The 18,382-nt window shown below is 53.2% G+C and overlaps 1 protein-coding gene and 1 long non-coding RNA gene across 5 annotated transcripts in view; one reads left to right on the forward strand and one right to left on the reverse strand.

The window, feature by feature from the left end:
• Positions 1-317: 317 nt before the first annotated feature.
• Positions 318-18,382, reverse strand: part of ABAT (4-aminobutyrate aminotransferase) — an 83,170-nt gene continuing 65,105 nt past the window's right edge. For 3 of the 4 annotated variants that reach the window (XM_025860222.2, XM_025860223.2, XM_073899538.1), the window contains exons 7-15: positions 15,120-15,200; positions 14,238-14,330; positions 13,688-13,750; positions 11,482-11,545; positions 10,865-11,013; positions 9,575-9,712; positions 8,625-8,792; positions 7,262-7,408; positions 4,830-6,882 (exon numbers count right to left, since the gene is read on the reverse strand). In XM_025860222.2, coding sequence (XP_025716007.1) covers positions 6,586-6,882; positions 7,262-7,408; positions 8,625-8,792; positions 9,575-9,712; positions 10,865-11,013; positions 11,482-11,545; positions 13,688-13,750; positions 14,238-14,330; positions 15,120-15,200 — 1,200 coding nt within the window. In that variant the 3' untranslated portion in view covers positions 4,830-6,585. The other variant, XM_025860224.2, reaches the window with a different exon arrangement.
• Positions 4,069-9,236, forward strand: LOC141373977 (uncharacterized). Its single transcript, XR_012380455.1, has 2 exons — positions 4,069-4,522; positions 8,231-9,236. It is a non-coding gene; the product is annotated as an uncharacterized lncRNA (long non-coding RNA).

Genomic DNA, 18,382 nt, shown 5'->3' on the forward strand with positions numbered 1-18,382 from the left:
GTGCCTCTACAGCACCCGGGGTCTGCCCGTATTCCGGCCCCTGCACTGGCTTGCTGTGACCTCTGCCCTGCCGGAAGATGAGCTGAGTGTAAGGACCACGCTTTGTCCACCCCTGTGCCCGTCACATGGTAAGTCCTCGATGAGCTTTGGTGGGTTAATGGCCTCACGGTGCTTCCCGAGCCCAAGGCAGACTTATGCAGGCAGAGTAATCCCCCAAGGCCTCCCTAAGCGGTATGTAATTGGTGCTTAATATGTACTTGTCCGACAATGACTTAACAAAACTTTCCAACCCCAAAAAGGCCACGTTCATGCTGATGTTTCCATTATAAATTTTTTTTTAATTAAGAATACTGATTAACACAGGAAACAGATTTAATTCACGGAATTGTGCATATGGTCATCAGTTACATTGTGACATGTTAATTTCTTTATCATTTATTGGCACTGTCAACAGAATACTGTAAACAAGATCACTTTGAATGTGTAAGTCAGTGGTGCTCCCTAGCTATGGTTCTCTACCATGAGCTGGTGTGTGTGTGTGTGTGTGTGTGTGTGTGTGTGTGTGTGTGTGTGTGTAGATAGGTATAGATATACAGGTATATTAATGTGCACACTTTTGCATGGTTACTGAGTGTCAGTAAAAATTATAAAAAAAACACCCATTTATAATAAAAGTGAGGATGTGCTAAGACTTGCTATTACAGGACCTTGTTTTCTGTACAAGTGACAAGACTTGCTAGAGATAGTTACTAAAGTCTATGGCACTGATGGGCGATGGATTCATTCCCAGACCGTCGGCCACAGAAGCACTCCGCGGGCCCCGCCCTAGTCAGCCACCTGTCAGCTGGGCTCCCCGTTTTTACCCACCTCTCCCCCTACAATCGTGAGCCCTGCCGAGAGTCTTTTCCTTCAGATTCTTCCAGCTAAACCCCCACCCACAAAAGAGGATGCCTCAGGAACTCATGTGATGCCCTAAGCCAACAAGAGCGTGTTGAAAATGGCTTAAAAAGTTTCACGAGAAGTAACTTCCCTTGGTAAGGGGTGAATAAGTCTGGAAATAACTTTCCAGGTAAAATGATTTCATTTCTCTATGATTGCCCCGTGGGAGGGAATAAAATATTTATAGCCACTCTCTGCACCAAAGAGAGTTGAGTTTCTACTTGCGCCCTGGCTTGAAAACCTTTTGGACTCCGGGACCTTACCGCATGTTTGCACCCAATGCTAAAGTTCTCCAGAGAAAGCATACTTATGCCAATAAATGAATTACGGTTCAGTTTGCATCTGGTTTGTTTGTTCAATAAGGCCTTAATCTTGGGATACTGCCCGTGGAACCTGGATCCCCAGTGGAAGGTGTGAGACTGTGAACTGATGTGCCTTGAACGTGCTGTCCCCTTTTGTGTGACACTCCTCCTCGCCTTGTCTGCTTGGAGAACTCTTGCTCATTCTACCAAACCCTGCTCAAATGTTACTTTCTCCCCGAAACCTCCTGAGCCTGCCTGGCACTCCCTCTGATTTCCCAACGTTCCCATACATCTGTCACAGCAGTTGCTACTCGGCTTGGATTGCTGGTTGAAGAGTCTGTTGTCCCCGATGAGATGGGAGTCCCTTGACAGCAGGGACCATGTTGTATTCTTAGTGCTTAGCGCTAGGCCTGGGACAGGGGAGGGACTTAGCGAAAGTTCCATGAAGGAATGACAGAATAGAGAGATGAACATACAAACGAGTGGTACCCGGTACAGAGAGGGGGGCAGACACCGCCGTTCAGCTGGCAGAGCCAACAGCCTCACACTGACACCGACACAAGTCCTTTTGAAAAGCAACGGTTAGCATGGACCACGAGATGCAGTGTGTGCGAGTCCATGGATCTGTGTCTGTCAAACATGCTACTGCCTTTCCTTTTCTACAAATGTAGGTCGAGGACCACTTGGAAGAGTGGAAGCAGAAAAGAAAAAGAAACCACTACCACCAGTTTGAGGTCTTTGGATGATTAAGTTATTAGAAGAGCAAAGTGCTGAACTGCAAACCCTGGTGTGTCCATCTCCCGAGACAGCCGAGCAGGCAGGGGGAGGCAGACCGCTTCCCTTGGGGCAGGGGTTACAGCGGGGCCTCCCGAGTCTGCCCACTAAACACCATTCCACTGCTGGGGGACAACCAGAGGCTCTTTGTAGGAGCATCGGAAGTCCAATCGGTTCCAAGAATGTCTCGCCTCCAGAAGAGGCCCCTTGGCCTCCACCACCGTCCAACTAAGCATTTAACTCATCTGCCTGGTAAGTTACATCCTGCTCTCCATCAGGAAAATCTGTAATCTGGAATGGCAAGTACAAGGCAACCACCTTGAACCAAGAGGCAATCTTTTCTGCATGGTGCTCTGGTGCCTTGAGTTCATGGTGCTTCCCTCAAGAAATCTAGTTCAGCAACTGGTTGCCCGTGCTGGAGCAGCTTTGCACAGCTCTGCCATCCAGTGAGGCCTGCTCAGGAGTGGACGGAGGACCCCGGGGCAAGGGGTCCACGGGTCAGACCCCTGATGCCCAGGGAGGCAAGGGAGGCAAGAGGAGGTGGCTCTGCTGCCCCAGGCCCTGGGCTTCCGCTCCCGGGCGACTGGCTTGTGCCTCTGTCCTTTTGGCTCCTGTGTGTCCCCGTAGATGCCCAGGCTACAGTCCCCCCCCCCCCAGAGGACTGGGATGACATTTAACAGAGGGGACAGAGTTGGTGGAACAAAGGGTGGCGAGTAAGAAGTGCCATCGCTACCACCCAGAGATTCTCCAAGGCCAAGGCCAAGGCCAAGGCCCATCAAGAACGGAATTCACAGTTTAGAGGATCCCCAGATGCACTGAGTGGAGCAGCCCTAATCATCAGGAGGCCACAGGACCCCTTCCCACGCTGCAAGCTCCAGCCTAATGTTCCTACTGTCCTGCCTTTGTGTGATTTGTCTTGTCCTTTGCTGAACTGTGCACGGGACCTGCTCAGAGCTCCAGGGCCGGGTGGGAGGGGGTGACCATGTAGGGAGCCCGCATGGTCAATCACACAGTATGGCACTTGAGAGGGACTGGAACCCAGAAGTCCCAGCCACCATCCTGGGAGCAGCTGTTATTCCCTTCTTGGCTTCCAAAGACACTGTTGGGGTCAAGGTGGGCACATATATGGCCAGGACCCTCATGGCCCTGCCGAAGACGATGTCCAGGGCTCACGCAGACTTTCTGGGCTTAGACCCACGTGCATCATTGGCTCTGCAGGGAGGAAAATCAAAACCAGCCCCTCCCGCCTGTCCCCTCCCTCCCAAAGCCACCACAGACACCCCCTCCCCACAAAGAACCCTTCAGTTTATGCACTCGCCTCTGATACTTTAAGTGAAAACATGAATTAGGCAAACTAATCAATTTGACAACAGTTGAGATCAGGGCTTTCTCAGAGCGTAGTGGAAATGGCTTCTTTACTTGAAGTCTGCTAAGATGTCGCTGAAAATATTGAGGAACAGGTGCGCGTGGTGATCCCTGAAGACCAGAGTGGGGCGGAACCGAATGGATCTGTCCCCGCAGCCTCCCAACACCACGCCTGAAAGCAGAGGCGGGGGGTGCGGTCAGCGGCCTGGGCGCCGGCGGGGGGCTGCACATCTTCCTTCCGTCCAGCTTCCGTCTGTCCTTCCACCCACCCCACCGGCCGTTCTCTCCCTCCCTCCCTCCCACCTCGAATGCCTGCTCTGCTGCCCCTGAACCAGGCCCGCTGAGACCTGGCTTCCAGAAACTCATTGTGGGGTCAGGAAAGAAAGAAGCAAACGGAAGTGACAGAGTGCGGGCGGCCGGCAGCAGGTGTGAGGGGCACAGCTGTCACCAGGAGCGGTCGGGCCTGCTGATTTTAAAGGGCGTCTTGAGCACTGACTGGCCGGGTGTTCTGGTCAAGGTCTCGTAGCGCCCCTGAAACAGCTTTCTCATTACAGAGGAGACAAGTTACCCCTGCCCCTCGGGAATTCTGAGATGGAGCAGTGAAGGGGCTGAGTCTCTCTTGACCCATCTCAGGCCCTCTGATTGCACACTTTGACCCCCCTGAGCCTCTCCCGTGGCTTCCCATAGCTCAGGAAGAAGCTAGGACTCTTGAACGGGCTCCACAGGCCCATGTGACATGCGCCTGGCAGCCCCTCCTCACACTCCGTTCCAGACGCTTCTCTGCCTCTGTGGGCTCCATCCCGCCTCAGGTTATTACACACATGCCTCCCTCTGCCCGAATGCCCTTCCTCATCTTCACCTGGCCAGCCCTGGCTCACCCGGCTAGACCTAAGGTAAAATGCCTCTTCCTCAAGGAAGCCTCCCCTGATTTCCTGGTCTCCACACTTACCCCCTCCCCGCTATTCCATCCTTAGCCTCCTCTCCTTCTTCCTAGGCTGCAGAACTACAACCGATGGTTTATGAAACGCCGTCTCACATGTTCCCTTCCTACTAGACCTTGAGCTCCTTGAAGAAAGGGCCCCAATGGTCTCGTTCCTTCATCATCTCAATTCCCTCCTCTGTTGGTGCAACTTACCACCTCAGTGAATATCTATACAGTGAATGAATAAGGAAGTCTGCAGGCCACTTCCCCTTCTTTTGAGAAAGAGCACTCAGACTGTTTTCAGCCCCGCAAACCCCCTGCCTCCCTGCACCCCACGGTGCACCCTCCCCAGGTGACCTGGGTCCCTGATGCGGCTCAGCTTCCAGTCCTGTTCACTTACCTTTGTTTCTGGCCATTAAAATGAGTTTATTCCGTACGGTTTCATCAGGAGTGTCGAAGGAGCAAAAGGTGCCTCGTCCTCTCACTCTGCTGATGAACTGGGGGTACCGGGCCTGCAGTGGGGGGAAAAGGCTGCATCAAAGCCCATCACCCAGGCAGCAGCTGGGCTGCGAGGAGCTCCTCACGTGCCCCCCAGGGTCTGGCCTTCAGGCCTCTACACGTCCTGCACGACGGCTGTGGGGTGACGGGCTCTGGCTCTGTACACATCCAGTCCTGAGTCCAGAACCCGCTCTGTGTCTTTCTCCTGATGCACCCTGGGGCCAGTCACAGAAGTGGCCCGTGCCTCAGTTTCCTCTTCCGTAAACCCAAGGATGTAAATGCTCTTGCCCCCCACAGGCTGTGGTGGGAATTTAGAGACACAAGATTTCTATGTCAGGCCCAGGGCTTGGCACTTGGCAGGTGCTCAGGGGTTGTTAGCCATCTCTGTCAGCGCTTCTTCTAGAAAATCTGTGAATCTGAGGAGAGGACGCTCATCCTCACTCTAGGCTCTGTGACTAGGTACTGGGTTGAACAGTGCTCCCCTCCCCAAATTCACGTCCACCTGGAACCTGTGAATGTGATCTTACTTTGGAGTAGAGTCTTTGCCGATGCAATTAGTTAGGTTAAGGGGAGGTCACACTGGATTAGGGTGGCCCTAACTCCAAGGATTGGCGTCCTTACAGGAGGGAGATCTGGACAGAGACGTGGGCACATGGGAACAATGGGGGCAGAGGCCAGAATGCGTACCCACAAGCCAGAGGACACCCAGGACTGCTGGCTGCCACCAGAAGCCGGGAGAGGTGTGGGTTGGAATCTCCCTCCACGCCTCCAGAAAGAATCCCTACATATGCTGCTGTCTCGATTTCGGACTTCTGGTCTCCAGAATAGTAGGAGAACCAATTCTTGTTTTAAACCACCCAGCTTGTGGCCATTTGTTTCAGCAGCCCGAGGAAGCTACTGCAGTCAGTCGGCGTAGAAGATTTGTTCTTACCCACTGTTTGTTCATGCAAAGGAAGGACCATCGACAGGGCTTGCGTGACCCCAAATAATCTCAGGGCAGGGGTGCCTGGTGGCTCTGTCAGTTAAGCATCCGACTCTTGATCTGAGCTCAGATCATGATCTCAGGGTCGTGGGATCAATTCTCCCTCTGCCCCTCTCCCTGCACTCTCTCAAATAAATAAATCTTAAAAAAACATAATCTCAGGGCATTGGGGGCAGAGCCAAGGGGCAAGTGTTATCTCACTGGTGGGAAGTGGAGATAAAGCCACATTCTGGTGGTAATAACTGGGCCCATATGTGTGCCAGGCACTTACATGCATGGTCTTGAATCCTCACTCCGCCAGCAGAGGAGACCATACGGTCTCCACAGGTGGGGAAACTGAGGCTTGGAAGTCACTGCAGCACTTCCTCTGTTCTTTCGGGCACCAGCTGACTGGCTGGAGGGTCTCATTTTACCCCTTCAGCGTCTGGGCCACCCGGGCATCCCCCAGAACATGGACTTTGAAGTCCACCAGAATCAGGTTCCAGTTGGTAGATTGGGTGCCATATGGAAGCTGTGTCACTTTGAACAAGCTAATGACCCCTCCATGCCTCAGTTCCCTCATCTGTAAAACTGGGATAGTAATGGTGGCTACACTCATGTATCCCTGCTGGACTTCACCCCACAGGCGACTGAGAGCCCCTGTTCTAGGCCAGGCATGCAGCAGGCGCTCAATAAACAGAGGCTGTTACCACTACTGACCGACCCCCCCTTCCCCACCACCCCTGCCATCGCCGTTGGTGGTTCTGCTCAGGCCACGGGTGGCTCGACCCTCCAGCTCCGGGCAGAAGGGCTCTTTGTGACCATCAGCTGGGGGGGTCAGCTGACCTCCAGCCTCTGCCTGCTGGGTATTCTCCCGCCAGCCTGCCCCGTCTGGGCAAGTCCCGGGTTGGGTGAAGGGAGGGTGTCGGGCAGGGAGCACCACATGACAAAGACATGTGGTGATAACAGAGCTGTGCTGTCCCACGCGGCAGCCACGCGTGGCCTGAGATGTGGCAAGTGCCAGTGGAGCCGTGCTGTCCGTGTAAGGTCCGGGCTGGGTTTCCAAGTCTTAGTGAAGGATACGAAATCCCGCAGTGACTATTTTCTGTATTGACGGCAGGCTGAAATCATCGTATGGATGTAATGAGTTACGTAAAATACATTATCACTAACTTTGCCTCCTTCCTTTTTACTGTTGGTCTGCTATTAGAACGTTTAAAGTTGCTTCTGGGGCTTGTCCCATTGGACAGCGCTGCTGGGAGTGGTTATGTGTCAGAGGACAGTAGCAAAAAGGGCCGAGGTGACACGTTGGGGGAATGTGAGTGGGGCACGTGCGAGGCTTCTCAGAGGACAGATGCCTGAACTTAAGAGAGCCAGGGGCTGGGAGTGGGGGAGGGACAGGCCCTACAGAAGCGGCATGGGAGAGCAGGTACAATACCATGCTGGCGGGTGGATGGTGGGGATGGTGGGGAGCCACAGGTGGGGGTCTGGGAGGGGTACCTGGAGGTCCAGCAGCCCCGTCAGCAGGGCCTTCCCGGCGTGTGCTGCGTTGTTCAGCAGGTCCTCCCGCTTGATGATGTTGATGACCTCAGCCAGCAGCAGGTTCTTGGACGGGTCCCCCAGCCAGGTGTTAAAGATCCGGTATGGCTGGAATGAGGCACAGGGTGTCGCCAAGGGTTCACACACAGGCACACCCTGGAGGGGCCCGCTTCCCTCAGACACATTTGTCCCTCCTTAGGAGGAGAGAAACTAGCCCAGCGAGCATCTACCAAGGCCAGGGAGGGTAACACACATCATCTCACTGAATTCTTTCCGAAACAACAACCCTCTAGCTAGGTGCTACTGTTAGGGAGACCAAGTCGGCCCATGCCCTGGATAATCCGTCAGTCCTGGGGCAACCACGACAGTTGGTCCTCAACTACTATAATCCTCATTTTATACAAGAGGAGCCAAGGTTCTGAGAGGTTAAGTGATTTGACCTGGAACATAAGAGGTGGCAGAGTTGAGTGGACTGATGGTATTCTGACTCACAATGACCACAGATTTATTCCTCCATGAATTATTCAGGTATCAGTGCAGCCAACTAAAACACACTTCCCAGCGTCCCTTGCAGACAGGAATGGACATGTGGACCAGATCTTAGTCAAAATATTAGAAACATAAATGTGGGATTTCTGGGAAGGCTGATTTATAAAGACAAGAAGGGGGCCACTTTGTCCTTCCCTCCTTTTTCCTTCCTACTGCCTAGAATTGATATGTGATGGCTGGAGCTCCAGCAGTGATTTTTGGATCATGAGGCAATCTTGAGGGTGGAAAGCACATACAGGAATGGTGGAAGAAAAGATCCCGGGCCCCTGATAACTCTGTGTGTGTATGTGTGTATGAGAACCGCTCTGTATATCTGGCAGTACAGTGTAGTGGTTTAGAGCATGGGCTCCTCATTTGAATCCTGGCTTTGTCACTTAACAGGCTGTGTGACCTTGGACAACTTACTTAAAACCCCTCCATGCCTGATTCTTCATTGGTAAAATGAGAGAGAAAAATAACACCTACTTCGTTAGATTGTTGTAAGGATTAAAAGGACATGAGAAGTACTTAGAACTGGGCCAGGCACAAAGCAGATGCTCAGTTCACGGCAGCAGCTCTTAACAACATTATCGTATGGGCACACGGAAATCAGGAGCCTGACAGTAGGCTGCGAGGAAGTTGCCCTACACAGAGCTGGGTGATCATAACCACTGGCTCATTACATTGGTAAGAAGTGGGTGTCCAGGGGCCCTATGTGACCTGGTGGGGGTCCACTCAGCTCTGGGTTTGGAGAAAGGAGTGGTGGTGAGCCAGGAGAGGGCAGGCGGCTACTCACAGCATTGGGCCTGAACTCCTCCTTGTGGAAGAAGCCCCCGGTCATCATCTTCTTGCTGAAGGTCATCACGTCCGCGGGGTCAGCCAAGCCCCAGTGCTCATGGGCCCAGAACTTGCCGGTGCAGCCCCCTCCTGTCTGGACCTCATCCACCAAGAAGGCACAGCCATGCTGGCCGAGAAGGGAGAGAAGGGGCAAATCAACACCCACCACTGTCGACCAGCATCCAGCCAGAGACACACTGCCTTCTGGTCTGTGAATCAGGCCCCTGCTCCTGGGCCTTGCACAGCAGCTCCGTTGGAGCTGGACCTGAACCTGTCCTCAGACTGCTGAGCTGGAACAGGACCATAACATCAAGTATGCCCTGAACCCATGCACAGCGACGTTGCATTTGGCTTCAGGCCCCGAGCGAGTAAGCGGACTCCCTCTGAGGGCCGGCAGTCCCAGCAGAGAGGCCCAGACCTGCCTCCCAGGCTCCAGCTGTCCTGTCTGCCAGTTCAACTCACCACCCCGACTGCTAGTTACTGGGTATTTGTGTTTAGAGCAGCTCCTGTCTCACTGGTTGGATGTGCCAGTTGCACGTGCAAGAGATATTAAAATAAACATGTGATATTAGCCTAGAGTCTGCTCATTTTGCATCTGTTGATTGTGGACCACACTGGGCTGAAAGATGAGGTGGGGTCTGTAGAGAGTAAAGGAGGTGGCTGAGGCCTTCCCAGGCGTCCCTGGATTGGGAAAGTCCCTAACACGGCAGGGTGGAGGCTGGTTCTGCAGTGAGATTTGAGGGAGAAACTCCTGACCTTGCCCCTGCCTTCAAAGCCTCTATCAGTGAGGCCGCCGGGCAGCCTCTGACCATCTGGACGTGCGCGAGGAACCCAGAGCTAACCCTTTCCTCCGGAAAACCAGCTGAAGAGGGTCCATGGCCCCGACCAGCCCCGGCCCCATGCACTGACCTTCCTGGAGATGTCTCTCAGCTTCCGGAAGAAGTCGTCGGACGCATGGTTGTCTCCACCCTCAGACTGGATGGGCTCCACGATGATCCCGGCCACCGTCTTCTTCTTTTTCCGATATTTCACAATCAGATCCTCCACCTGCATTCCCGGGGGCAAGTAACAGTGGTTGGAGGAAGCCCTAGTAGGGCAGCGTCCACGGATGGGCAGGTGGTCCCCCCCCCACCGCCGAAGTGATGCCAGAACATGTGTTCATGTGCACTTCTGGTGAAGACTGTGGCATCTGTTCGGAGCTGCTTGTGTGGGTGGGAATGTGTCCTACTTGGGCCTGGTGCTAGCACCTGCGGGGGAGAAACTAAGGACCTGGGCCACAGAGGGACTGAATGAGACCACCCAGCATAGGGTCCGGCGTATGGGAAGCAGTTGCTGCCGCCACCTCAAGTACATACTATCACTACTGTTATCGTTAGTGTGATATTGTTACTGGTAGAAGAGTCCTTTCTGTGCAGAATCTCAGATGTATATTTGTTTAAAAAAACGCTGATTTCTAGAAAAACTTCCATTACATGTGTAGCTAAATATTTCCCATTACGTATGTAGCTAAATATTTTTATTGGACGGGACGGTACTGGACTCCATTCTCATCTCTCTTCTTTGCCACTAAGTACCCAGCACCTAGCACCTTGTTCACAGGCAGTCCGTGTTAATTACTAACTGATCAAAAAGGATGACGTGTCTAAGAGGCAAACCAGCCTCAAACCAGCCTCATTTGAGCTCAGATTCCAAGCCTGAAGAAGTTTCCGGTGTCTCTTTCCCAGCAAAGACTCCTTCCAGAGTCTAACATGGAAGCCCAGTATGCAGAACAGATCGAAGGAGGGCTGCTGGGTGCGGCGAACGCACCGCAACAGGGCCTGCTCGTCCTCAGTCCCTCCCCTGCCCCCGCTGCAACCCCAGAGCAGCCCTAGGACTTGGGAGAAGGCTGAAAAGCGGTGCACGACAGGGTCCTAGGTGTCCACTTTTTCTATGGGCTGCCCCATATTCTCATAAAGTCCCTCTTGTTCTGGAGTCAGCGAAGCTTGCCCCCAAAGAAACTTAAACGATACAGAAATCAGAACCAGAAATGGGGTGATGGATGCCAGGAGGCAGAATCAAGGTGTCCCGTTACTTTTCCTGGTGCGGAACATGTGGGACACGACGCCTCTCTGTCCCTACGTCCCTCCCAGGGCCCACCACGCAGGTCCCAGACAGACTCTGCTCCTCTCCCCCCGGGGTGAGGACATGGAGCAGCGTTACCTCTTCCAGACAGCGGGCTTCTTCCTGCTGGTTCTCTTTCACAAACTCTTCCAGCGGGTATTTTAGCCGTGGGAATGGTGCAATGGGCCAGTCGAAGGAAGGGATGTCGATCTTGTGGATAGCTTTGGAGTGCGTGGTCGCTAAGCATCCTAGGTCAGCAAAACAGAAGGCGATTGGGCTTGGGGAAGTAGGAGGAACAGTCTTTGAAAAGGAGATCACAGGCAATTCAGGCCATGTCTCCCAACGCCCAGGGAGGCCTGTTGCCTGGAGTCCCTGTGACACCCTGATGCTGAAGCAGAACCTGTGTGTGTGTGTACGCACACTCTGCTTTCTGGTTCATCACAGACTGAGCAGACTTCGAAGGCACAGAGCCAGGGTTTGAATGCTGGCTGTGCCACTGGTTGCCCTTGGCATGTTCCTTCCTTGCTGAGCCTCGACTTCCACGTCTGCAAAGTGGGAATAACAACCCCCCCCACCACCTGCAGAGGACGGTGTGGAGTCATTGAGACACTACATGTGAAAACGGCCAAGGTGGGACCCAAGGTGACCATCACTGCGGTTGCCACTGTTACTTGTATTCTAACTGCCACTGGGGGATCACACCGGTCCCTCCTTACCCATGGTCCTCCCGTGGAACGCGCCCATGAAGGAGAGGATGCTGTACTCGGGGCAGCCGGGGGCCTAGGACCAAGAAACAGTGGTAGTCAGTCACAGTCGTAGGGCTGGGGGACTGTACTGCTGACCCTGCGCACCTAGAGGAACACACACGTCTATCAGAAGAACCCGAGTCCCTTCTCAGGACCAAGTGACAGACCGAGTCCTAAGGTCTGCATCCAGCCCACAGATGTTCTGTTTTGCCCTTAAAGTAAAAATGAGATTTAATGTAAGTATCTAAACTTATGGCTTCTCACAAGTTCTGCATCATCTGGGCCCATTTTCCTCCTGTGGCCACAGCAGGTGGCCGAGCCTAAAGGCTGGGCGAGAGCTCGCTGCACCGGGGCCCAACACCTGCCTTAGGCCTTGACGTCACCTGCTGGGCTGCTATGGCGTTTGAGTTTGGAACTCCTCCTGCAGCCAGACTGCCCTGGCTTTCACTGCCCTGGTGGGCCAGGTATCTCCTGGGACACGAGGCTGGACTGGGCATCTCACTGGAAGTGCCCCGGGCCTTTGGAAGGGGTCTGCAGAGCTGGGGCAGGAGTGGCACCCTCTTCCTATAGAGGCTGCCCCGGGCTCAGGAGGGAACAGGAAGCCCCATGTGGATAGCACAGCAGCCTTGTTTCCTGAGCCCCCACCAGGCCAGACCTGTTTCCAGCTGCTTCACGCAGACGACTGGGGACCCAGAGATGCTGGGAGGCTCACATTGTGTTTCCTCAGGCTGGCTGATCTCCCCCAGGTCCCTGAGAGCCCCAGGGAAAAGCACCAACCCCCCTCATCCCCTCCAAGCAAACTCTGGAATACCCTCCAATCACTTTCCTTGTTTGCCCCCTGATGCAGCCATGACACGTGAGCAATGGGATCTATAAATGTCGATGGAACAGGATGTCCATGGGGATCAGGTGAGAAGGAGGGAGGGCACGATCCACTGTTTTTAAAGATGGCCAGAAGGAAAAAGAGGATGCTTTAAGGTTATGTAGGTTTGTATGAACACACAGAAAGGAGTGGATTAGGAAAACAAAAATTTAAGGAAGCATGAAAAGAAATTAAAAGCAATCTTACCACCCAGAGGCAACCCACTGTAAACATATTAGCAGGACTTCTTCCAGTAATCTCCTGTGTATTTATTTACATGGTTGACAGCACAGTGTCCATGCAATTAACATCCCACTGTTTTCACTAAATCACAGCACGCATGTCTCCAGGCCAAGAGAAACCCTTTGTGACTGTTTTTGCAGAATCTTGTGGATGTATGCAGGGGGTCATTGAGTTCAGTGGCTCTCGATTTTTTTTTTTTTCTTAAATAGCAGACACTTCTGTCTCAATCACTGAAAGGGGGAGGACAGGCCTGCTCTGGTTGAAGCTGGTTGGGGAGCTTGAGATCTACCCACCTGGTTCTTCCTGTGTCCCCACCCCCACCCCTCATCTCCGACACTGGCCTCCTCGGTGTCTCTGTGGACGAACCCCTACACTTCATTCCCCTGTCCCCATTACTGGATATATAGCTGGCTCCCAATTTCTCCTGGTTATCGAGACTATAAGCACCAATGGGCTGAATGCTCTTGTACATGCCTTTGTGCTGACATTTTGGATGATTCTGGAGAGTATATTAAAGAGCTCCTCAGACAGTCACATTCAGGCAGCTGTCCTGGGAAACTGATGAGTGCTGGTCAGGAAGGGCTCCACTCAGCCTTGATGCCAGGGGAATGGACCAGGGAGTAGGAATGCTTGGGAACCCCTTGGTAGGGACATGATGTATGTGTCCCTCCCAAATATCCATGTGGAAGCCCTCACTCCCAATGTGATGGTGTTTGGAGGAAGGGCCTTTGGGAGGTGATCAGGGTTGGATGAGATCATAGGGTAGGGCCCTGGTGATGGGGTTGGTGCCCTTAAAGGAAGAGACCCCAGAGTGCCTGCTCTCTCCTGGACACATGAGGACATGGTGAGAAGGCACTGTCCACAGGCCATGCAGAGAGCCTGGCCCAGGGAACGGAACTGACCTTGACCTTGGACCCCAGCCTCCCCAACTGTGGGAAGATACATTTGTTATGTAAGCCGCCCAGTCTGTGTGTGGAATTCTGTTACAGGTGCCAAGCTGCATGAGACACCTCCTCCCTGATAGGGCCAGGGTCTGTGAGGGGCCGGGGCAGAAGGGCCCGCTGTGCTTACCTGGTTGATCATGCACGTCTCCAGCTCCTCTTTGGAGAAACCCATTTGACCCCTTTCCTTGTTCTGACAAAACAGAACAGACAAAATCTCAGAGACTCTCTGGGGAAGGAGGGGCTTCCACGTTACACTCAGACCCATGTTCAGTTCGGGTCCCTAGTGAGTGCTTTCTCCCAGCTATTCACATACACCAACCGGTCCGAGTATGTACTAATGCATGAGATTGTTCATTGTGCTTGCAATGAATACATAGGTGCATTATTGTTCTGTTAGCAACAACAAGAACTGCTGAGATAGTGTATATGATGCCAAGGAAAACCAGTGTAATGAAATTGGGTTACTCGGGTCTTCCCACCACCCCCGTGGGAGGCTTGGGAAGCCCTGTCCAGGTAGTGGCCCTCTCTGGATTTTAACCGTGGTCACTGATGTTCAGTACTCCGGCCAGGGGGGATGTACAGCTGGACAGGGGGCGAGTGTGTGGCTGGGGGCTGGGGAGGCTGTGTGTGTGTGTGCTCATGTGTGCACAAGCACATGCTCATGCCCCAAACCTCACCCGGTACCACATGAAGATTGTCTTAAAGGCATTTTCATTCGAGCAGGAGCCACAGGACATGGTGATGAGCTGGGACATCCCTTTGGGAGCCACCTGCAGGGAGAGAAACAGCTGTGGCCTCGGCTCCATCTTGACTTCCACGTGGCCCTAGATGGTGCTGAGCCTCCACAGAGGCCCACCCTGGGCACCGGGGGCTGTGGGGCCCAGGAAGGTCCCGAGGAAGGGATCCAGGAAGGTCCTGAGAGCAGAAGGACTGGGAGAAGGGACAGGCTGGAGGGCAGGGAGGGATCTAGGAAGGTCCCGAGAGCAGAAGGACTGGGAGGTATCCAGGCAGGTCCCGAGGGAGGGATCCAGGAAGGTCCAGGAAGCAGAAGGACTAGGAGAACGGACTTGGGCTCTTCCAGGGTGTGGTGGAGAAGCCCAGGAAGGCCCCGAGGCTGGACGGCAGGGACGAAAAAATCACAAAGAAAAGCCCAGATTGTCCTGCCCGGGGCACCCGCCATCCCCTGAGATGCCCACATTTTATAGGTGGGAAGCTGAGGTTCAGAATGACTTTGATTGTAACCACTAAAACCAAAATGTTGGGGAGGGGTGAATAACATGCAAAGTTCCGATCATGTAACAAATATTAGTTTTCCCTGGTTCCTTTTCATGTACACAAGGAATCCCTTCTTTCTTCAAAAGGAAAATTAAAAATGTTCTTCATGAAAGAAACAGCACAAGAGCAAGACTGAAGTAGACATACCCCACCCTCAAACGTGTGGCTCTCAGTCTTTTCCTCCCCATGCTGGCACCCCCTCCAAGAGATGGAACTGCCTCCCAGCGGGGCTGGAGGGTAGAGGGGGGCGTCCCAGCAGGGATGGGCTGTTTCTGAGAACTCACCGAGAGCAAGGACTCCCTGAGCTTCTCCACGAAGTTCTCCGGAGGAAGGATTCCGAGGGCAGGTCTGTTGATGAACATGCTCTGCAAAAAGGCAGGAGACCGACAGTGACTTCTCAGCCCTGACCCTGCTCCCTGCTGACCAAAGACCAACCAAGAGCTTTTCACAGAGAGTGTGTTCAGACAGGCTGACTTCCCCGCGCTTTCAGAGAAATCCACTAGGATTGCTCTTGGTGTAAAAAAGTACCATCGTATTTCCTGGTTGTTATGTTGCACTGCAGCTCTAGAAGATGGTACCGTTGGGGGAAGCCAGGAGAAGGTACACTGTGTACTATTTTTTGCTAACTTCCTATGAATTATAATTAAATTGCAATTTTATAATTATTTTTATAATTAAATTATAATTATGATTTTTTTAAAACCCACCCATCATAATGGCTAAAAAACAGAGTGGACACTAGCAAGTACTGGGCGAGGGAGCAGAGCCACTAGGACCCTCGCTCACAGCTGGTGAGAACATACACTGGTACAGTCACTTTGGGAAGCGGCGTGGCCATATCTCACAATGTTGAACACACAAACCCCCGTCAATGGGCAATTCCTCTCCTAGGTATTTACCTAAGGGAAATAAAAGCACACGTCCACACAAGGACGTAAATGTATGTGAATGTGTTTGGTGGCTTTTATTTTTATTTGCCAAAACCTGGCAACGACCCACACGTCCCTCCACCGGGGGAAGGGTAAGTGAAGTGATACCTGCACGCCATGGAAAACCACTCAGCAATAGAAAGAACCATCTACTGACACACACACTAACATGGAGGGACACGGAAGAATCTCAAAGTCACGATGCTGAGCGAAAGAACCCAGAATCAGAGAGGTACGCACTGCCTGGTCCCCTTCATAGGACATTCTGGAAAAGGCAAAACTAGAGGGACACACAGCAGTGCACGGTTGCCAGGGGCTGGGGTGGGACGGACTCACACATGGGCTGGGGGAATGTCTGGGTGCTGAACTGTGCTGTGTCTGGATTTTTAAATTATCTTAAAACAACCTCTGGCCTAAGGAACAGTCCCACACTCAAGGGAGCTGCCTTCTGGAAGGAAACTAGCCCCTCCCTGCCTGATGGCTTCAAAACACAGGCGTGCTCACTAGCTGCCGAAGTGACAGGGTTGGAGGCACACGCCTGGCCAAGGGTCCCAAATCTCCCCAAAGGCTGGTCTGCAGAGACTTGCTTTAGAGTGAGGATAAAGGAGAACATTTAATTCTGGAAAGACGCCGACCGCGGAATTCTGGAAAGACACCGACCGCGGGAGAAATCTTGTCCACGCGGGGTGAGGCTGTGTGCTCAGATGGAATAAGACTACAGCCCTCTCCCCCTGGAGGTCCAGAGTGCCCCAGGCCCGGGTCAGGAAGGGTCCAGGGAGGGTCTACACAATGGGTAAACAACGAGGTTGCTAGGAGGTGGATCTGGGTTTTAAAAAGCAATTGGGCCAAGTGTAATGTGGCATTCTGGACCGGATCCTGGAAGCAAAAAATGGACATTGGGGAAAGCGGGGGAATCTGAATGAGGTCTCCGCTACATAACATGCCCGTGTTAATTCCTTAGTTTTGACGCGGTGCTGCGGGGAGGGTTGGCACTTGGGTGAACTTGGTGAAAGGCAGGTGGGAACCGTCTCCACCTCGTCTGTACATCTGAAGCTAGTCTGCAGTTGCATCACCTAGTTAAACGTGGGGGGAATGACTGGGCCTGGGGACTGCTTGGGTTCCTCTCTCATCAGTGCCATAATCTCAGCACAAATCCAAATAGCGCCATCGCTGCAGAGGGAGGCCTCCTGGTGGCTTTGGAATTTGGCTGGGACTGCTAGATTCATACTCTGTTATTTTTTCTGCTTTGTGACCACCTGGGTGAGTCTAGGGTAAGTAGCTGGGGACATTAACCCTCCTTACTATAGTGCTGGGAAAAGTGAGGACCAGAGAGGTCAAGCAACCTGCTGCAAGTCACACAGACAGGGAGGGGCAGAAGCACGACTCCAATCAGGCTTGCCGACTTCAGATTCCATCCTTTGCCAGACACTGCAGGCAGCCTCCACCCAAAAATGTGAATGCAGGATACAAGTTTGCACGGTGCAACCCAGAGATGTTGGCTGGCTTGCAGGGGCATTTCCTTTTAGCTCTGAGCTGTTGGTGGGGCTCCTAAGAAATCAAGCACTGTGAGATCAGGGTTGGGGGAGCGCCATCGCTGGTGGGGGGAGCGGCTCACAGAGGGGATGGCCACGCTGGCTGGCAGCTTGACTGACTATCTGGGACCAGGGAGAATGTGGGGGTGGTGTTCTTGTTCAACAAAGCATGACATTAAGAACAAAAGATTATCTGGGACATTGGGTAGCAGAATCAAATGAGGACAGGTTTCTAGAACCCTTGCTGTCAGACTCAGCAGTCGTAAAGTGCAGTGTGAAAAGGATGGGCTTTGGTTTAAGTGGCTGTGCAACCTGGGGCACAGGCTAAACCTTTGTGGTCTTCAGAGTCCTTATCCGCCCAAATGGGGACTCCTCCCTTGGTGCCTGTAAGGTGCTGGTGAGAGGGCCGAGCATGCGATGGGGCAGCAGCTCAGTCGAGCTGAGCAGTCACGCAGGGGGACAGGCCTGGGGGTCACGGTGGAGGCATGTGTCTGAGCTGAGCAACTCAGTGCTCCCAGGTGTCGCGGACACGAGATGACTCTACACTGACCGAGCTACAAACGGCGGGCGGTGTCATGAGCGGCCTTGGTGACGTAAGAAAGCAGAACTGGAACTGGAACCCAGAAAGTGGATCCAGGGGCCACAGCTTCGTTTTCTGCAGCCACATGAAGTAATGACGTTGGAGTTTAAGGGTGATGTGGTTGGGGTACAAAAGCGTTGACTGGCCCCTTCAACAACCTGGCAGGAACCTGCCCTTGATGGAAGACCCGGCATGTCAGCAGTGGTCCCCCAGCTGGTGGCCCAGGTGCCCCCTGCCCTACTGAGCTGATGGCAGCTACCACTTCTCTAAGACTGCTGGGGGCTCCTTTCACTTGGCCGACCCCAAACTTCTGCAGGACAACAGCGTCAGCACAGACAGGTCCAGGCTGATGCAGACCAGGACCTCACCAGCACCCAGAACAGTGCCCAGCACTCAGCAGGGATTCAATCAATAATTGATGATTGAACAAAAGTCAAGAAATAAGGCTAAAGAAGCAGAAGCTAGACCACCAAGGGCTTTGCATCTGAAGTGGGGGCACTGGGGTG

The sequence above is a fragment of the Callorhinus ursinus genome, unplaced genomic scaffold, assembly GCF_003265705.2.
Source record: "Callorhinus ursinus isolate GAN/ISIS: 27379988/994484 unplaced genomic scaffold, GSC_fseal_2.0 scaffold13, whole genome shotgun sequence".
Taxonomy (NCBI): Eukaryota; Metazoa; Chordata; class Mammalia; order Carnivora; family Otariidae; genus Callorhinus; species Callorhinus ursinus.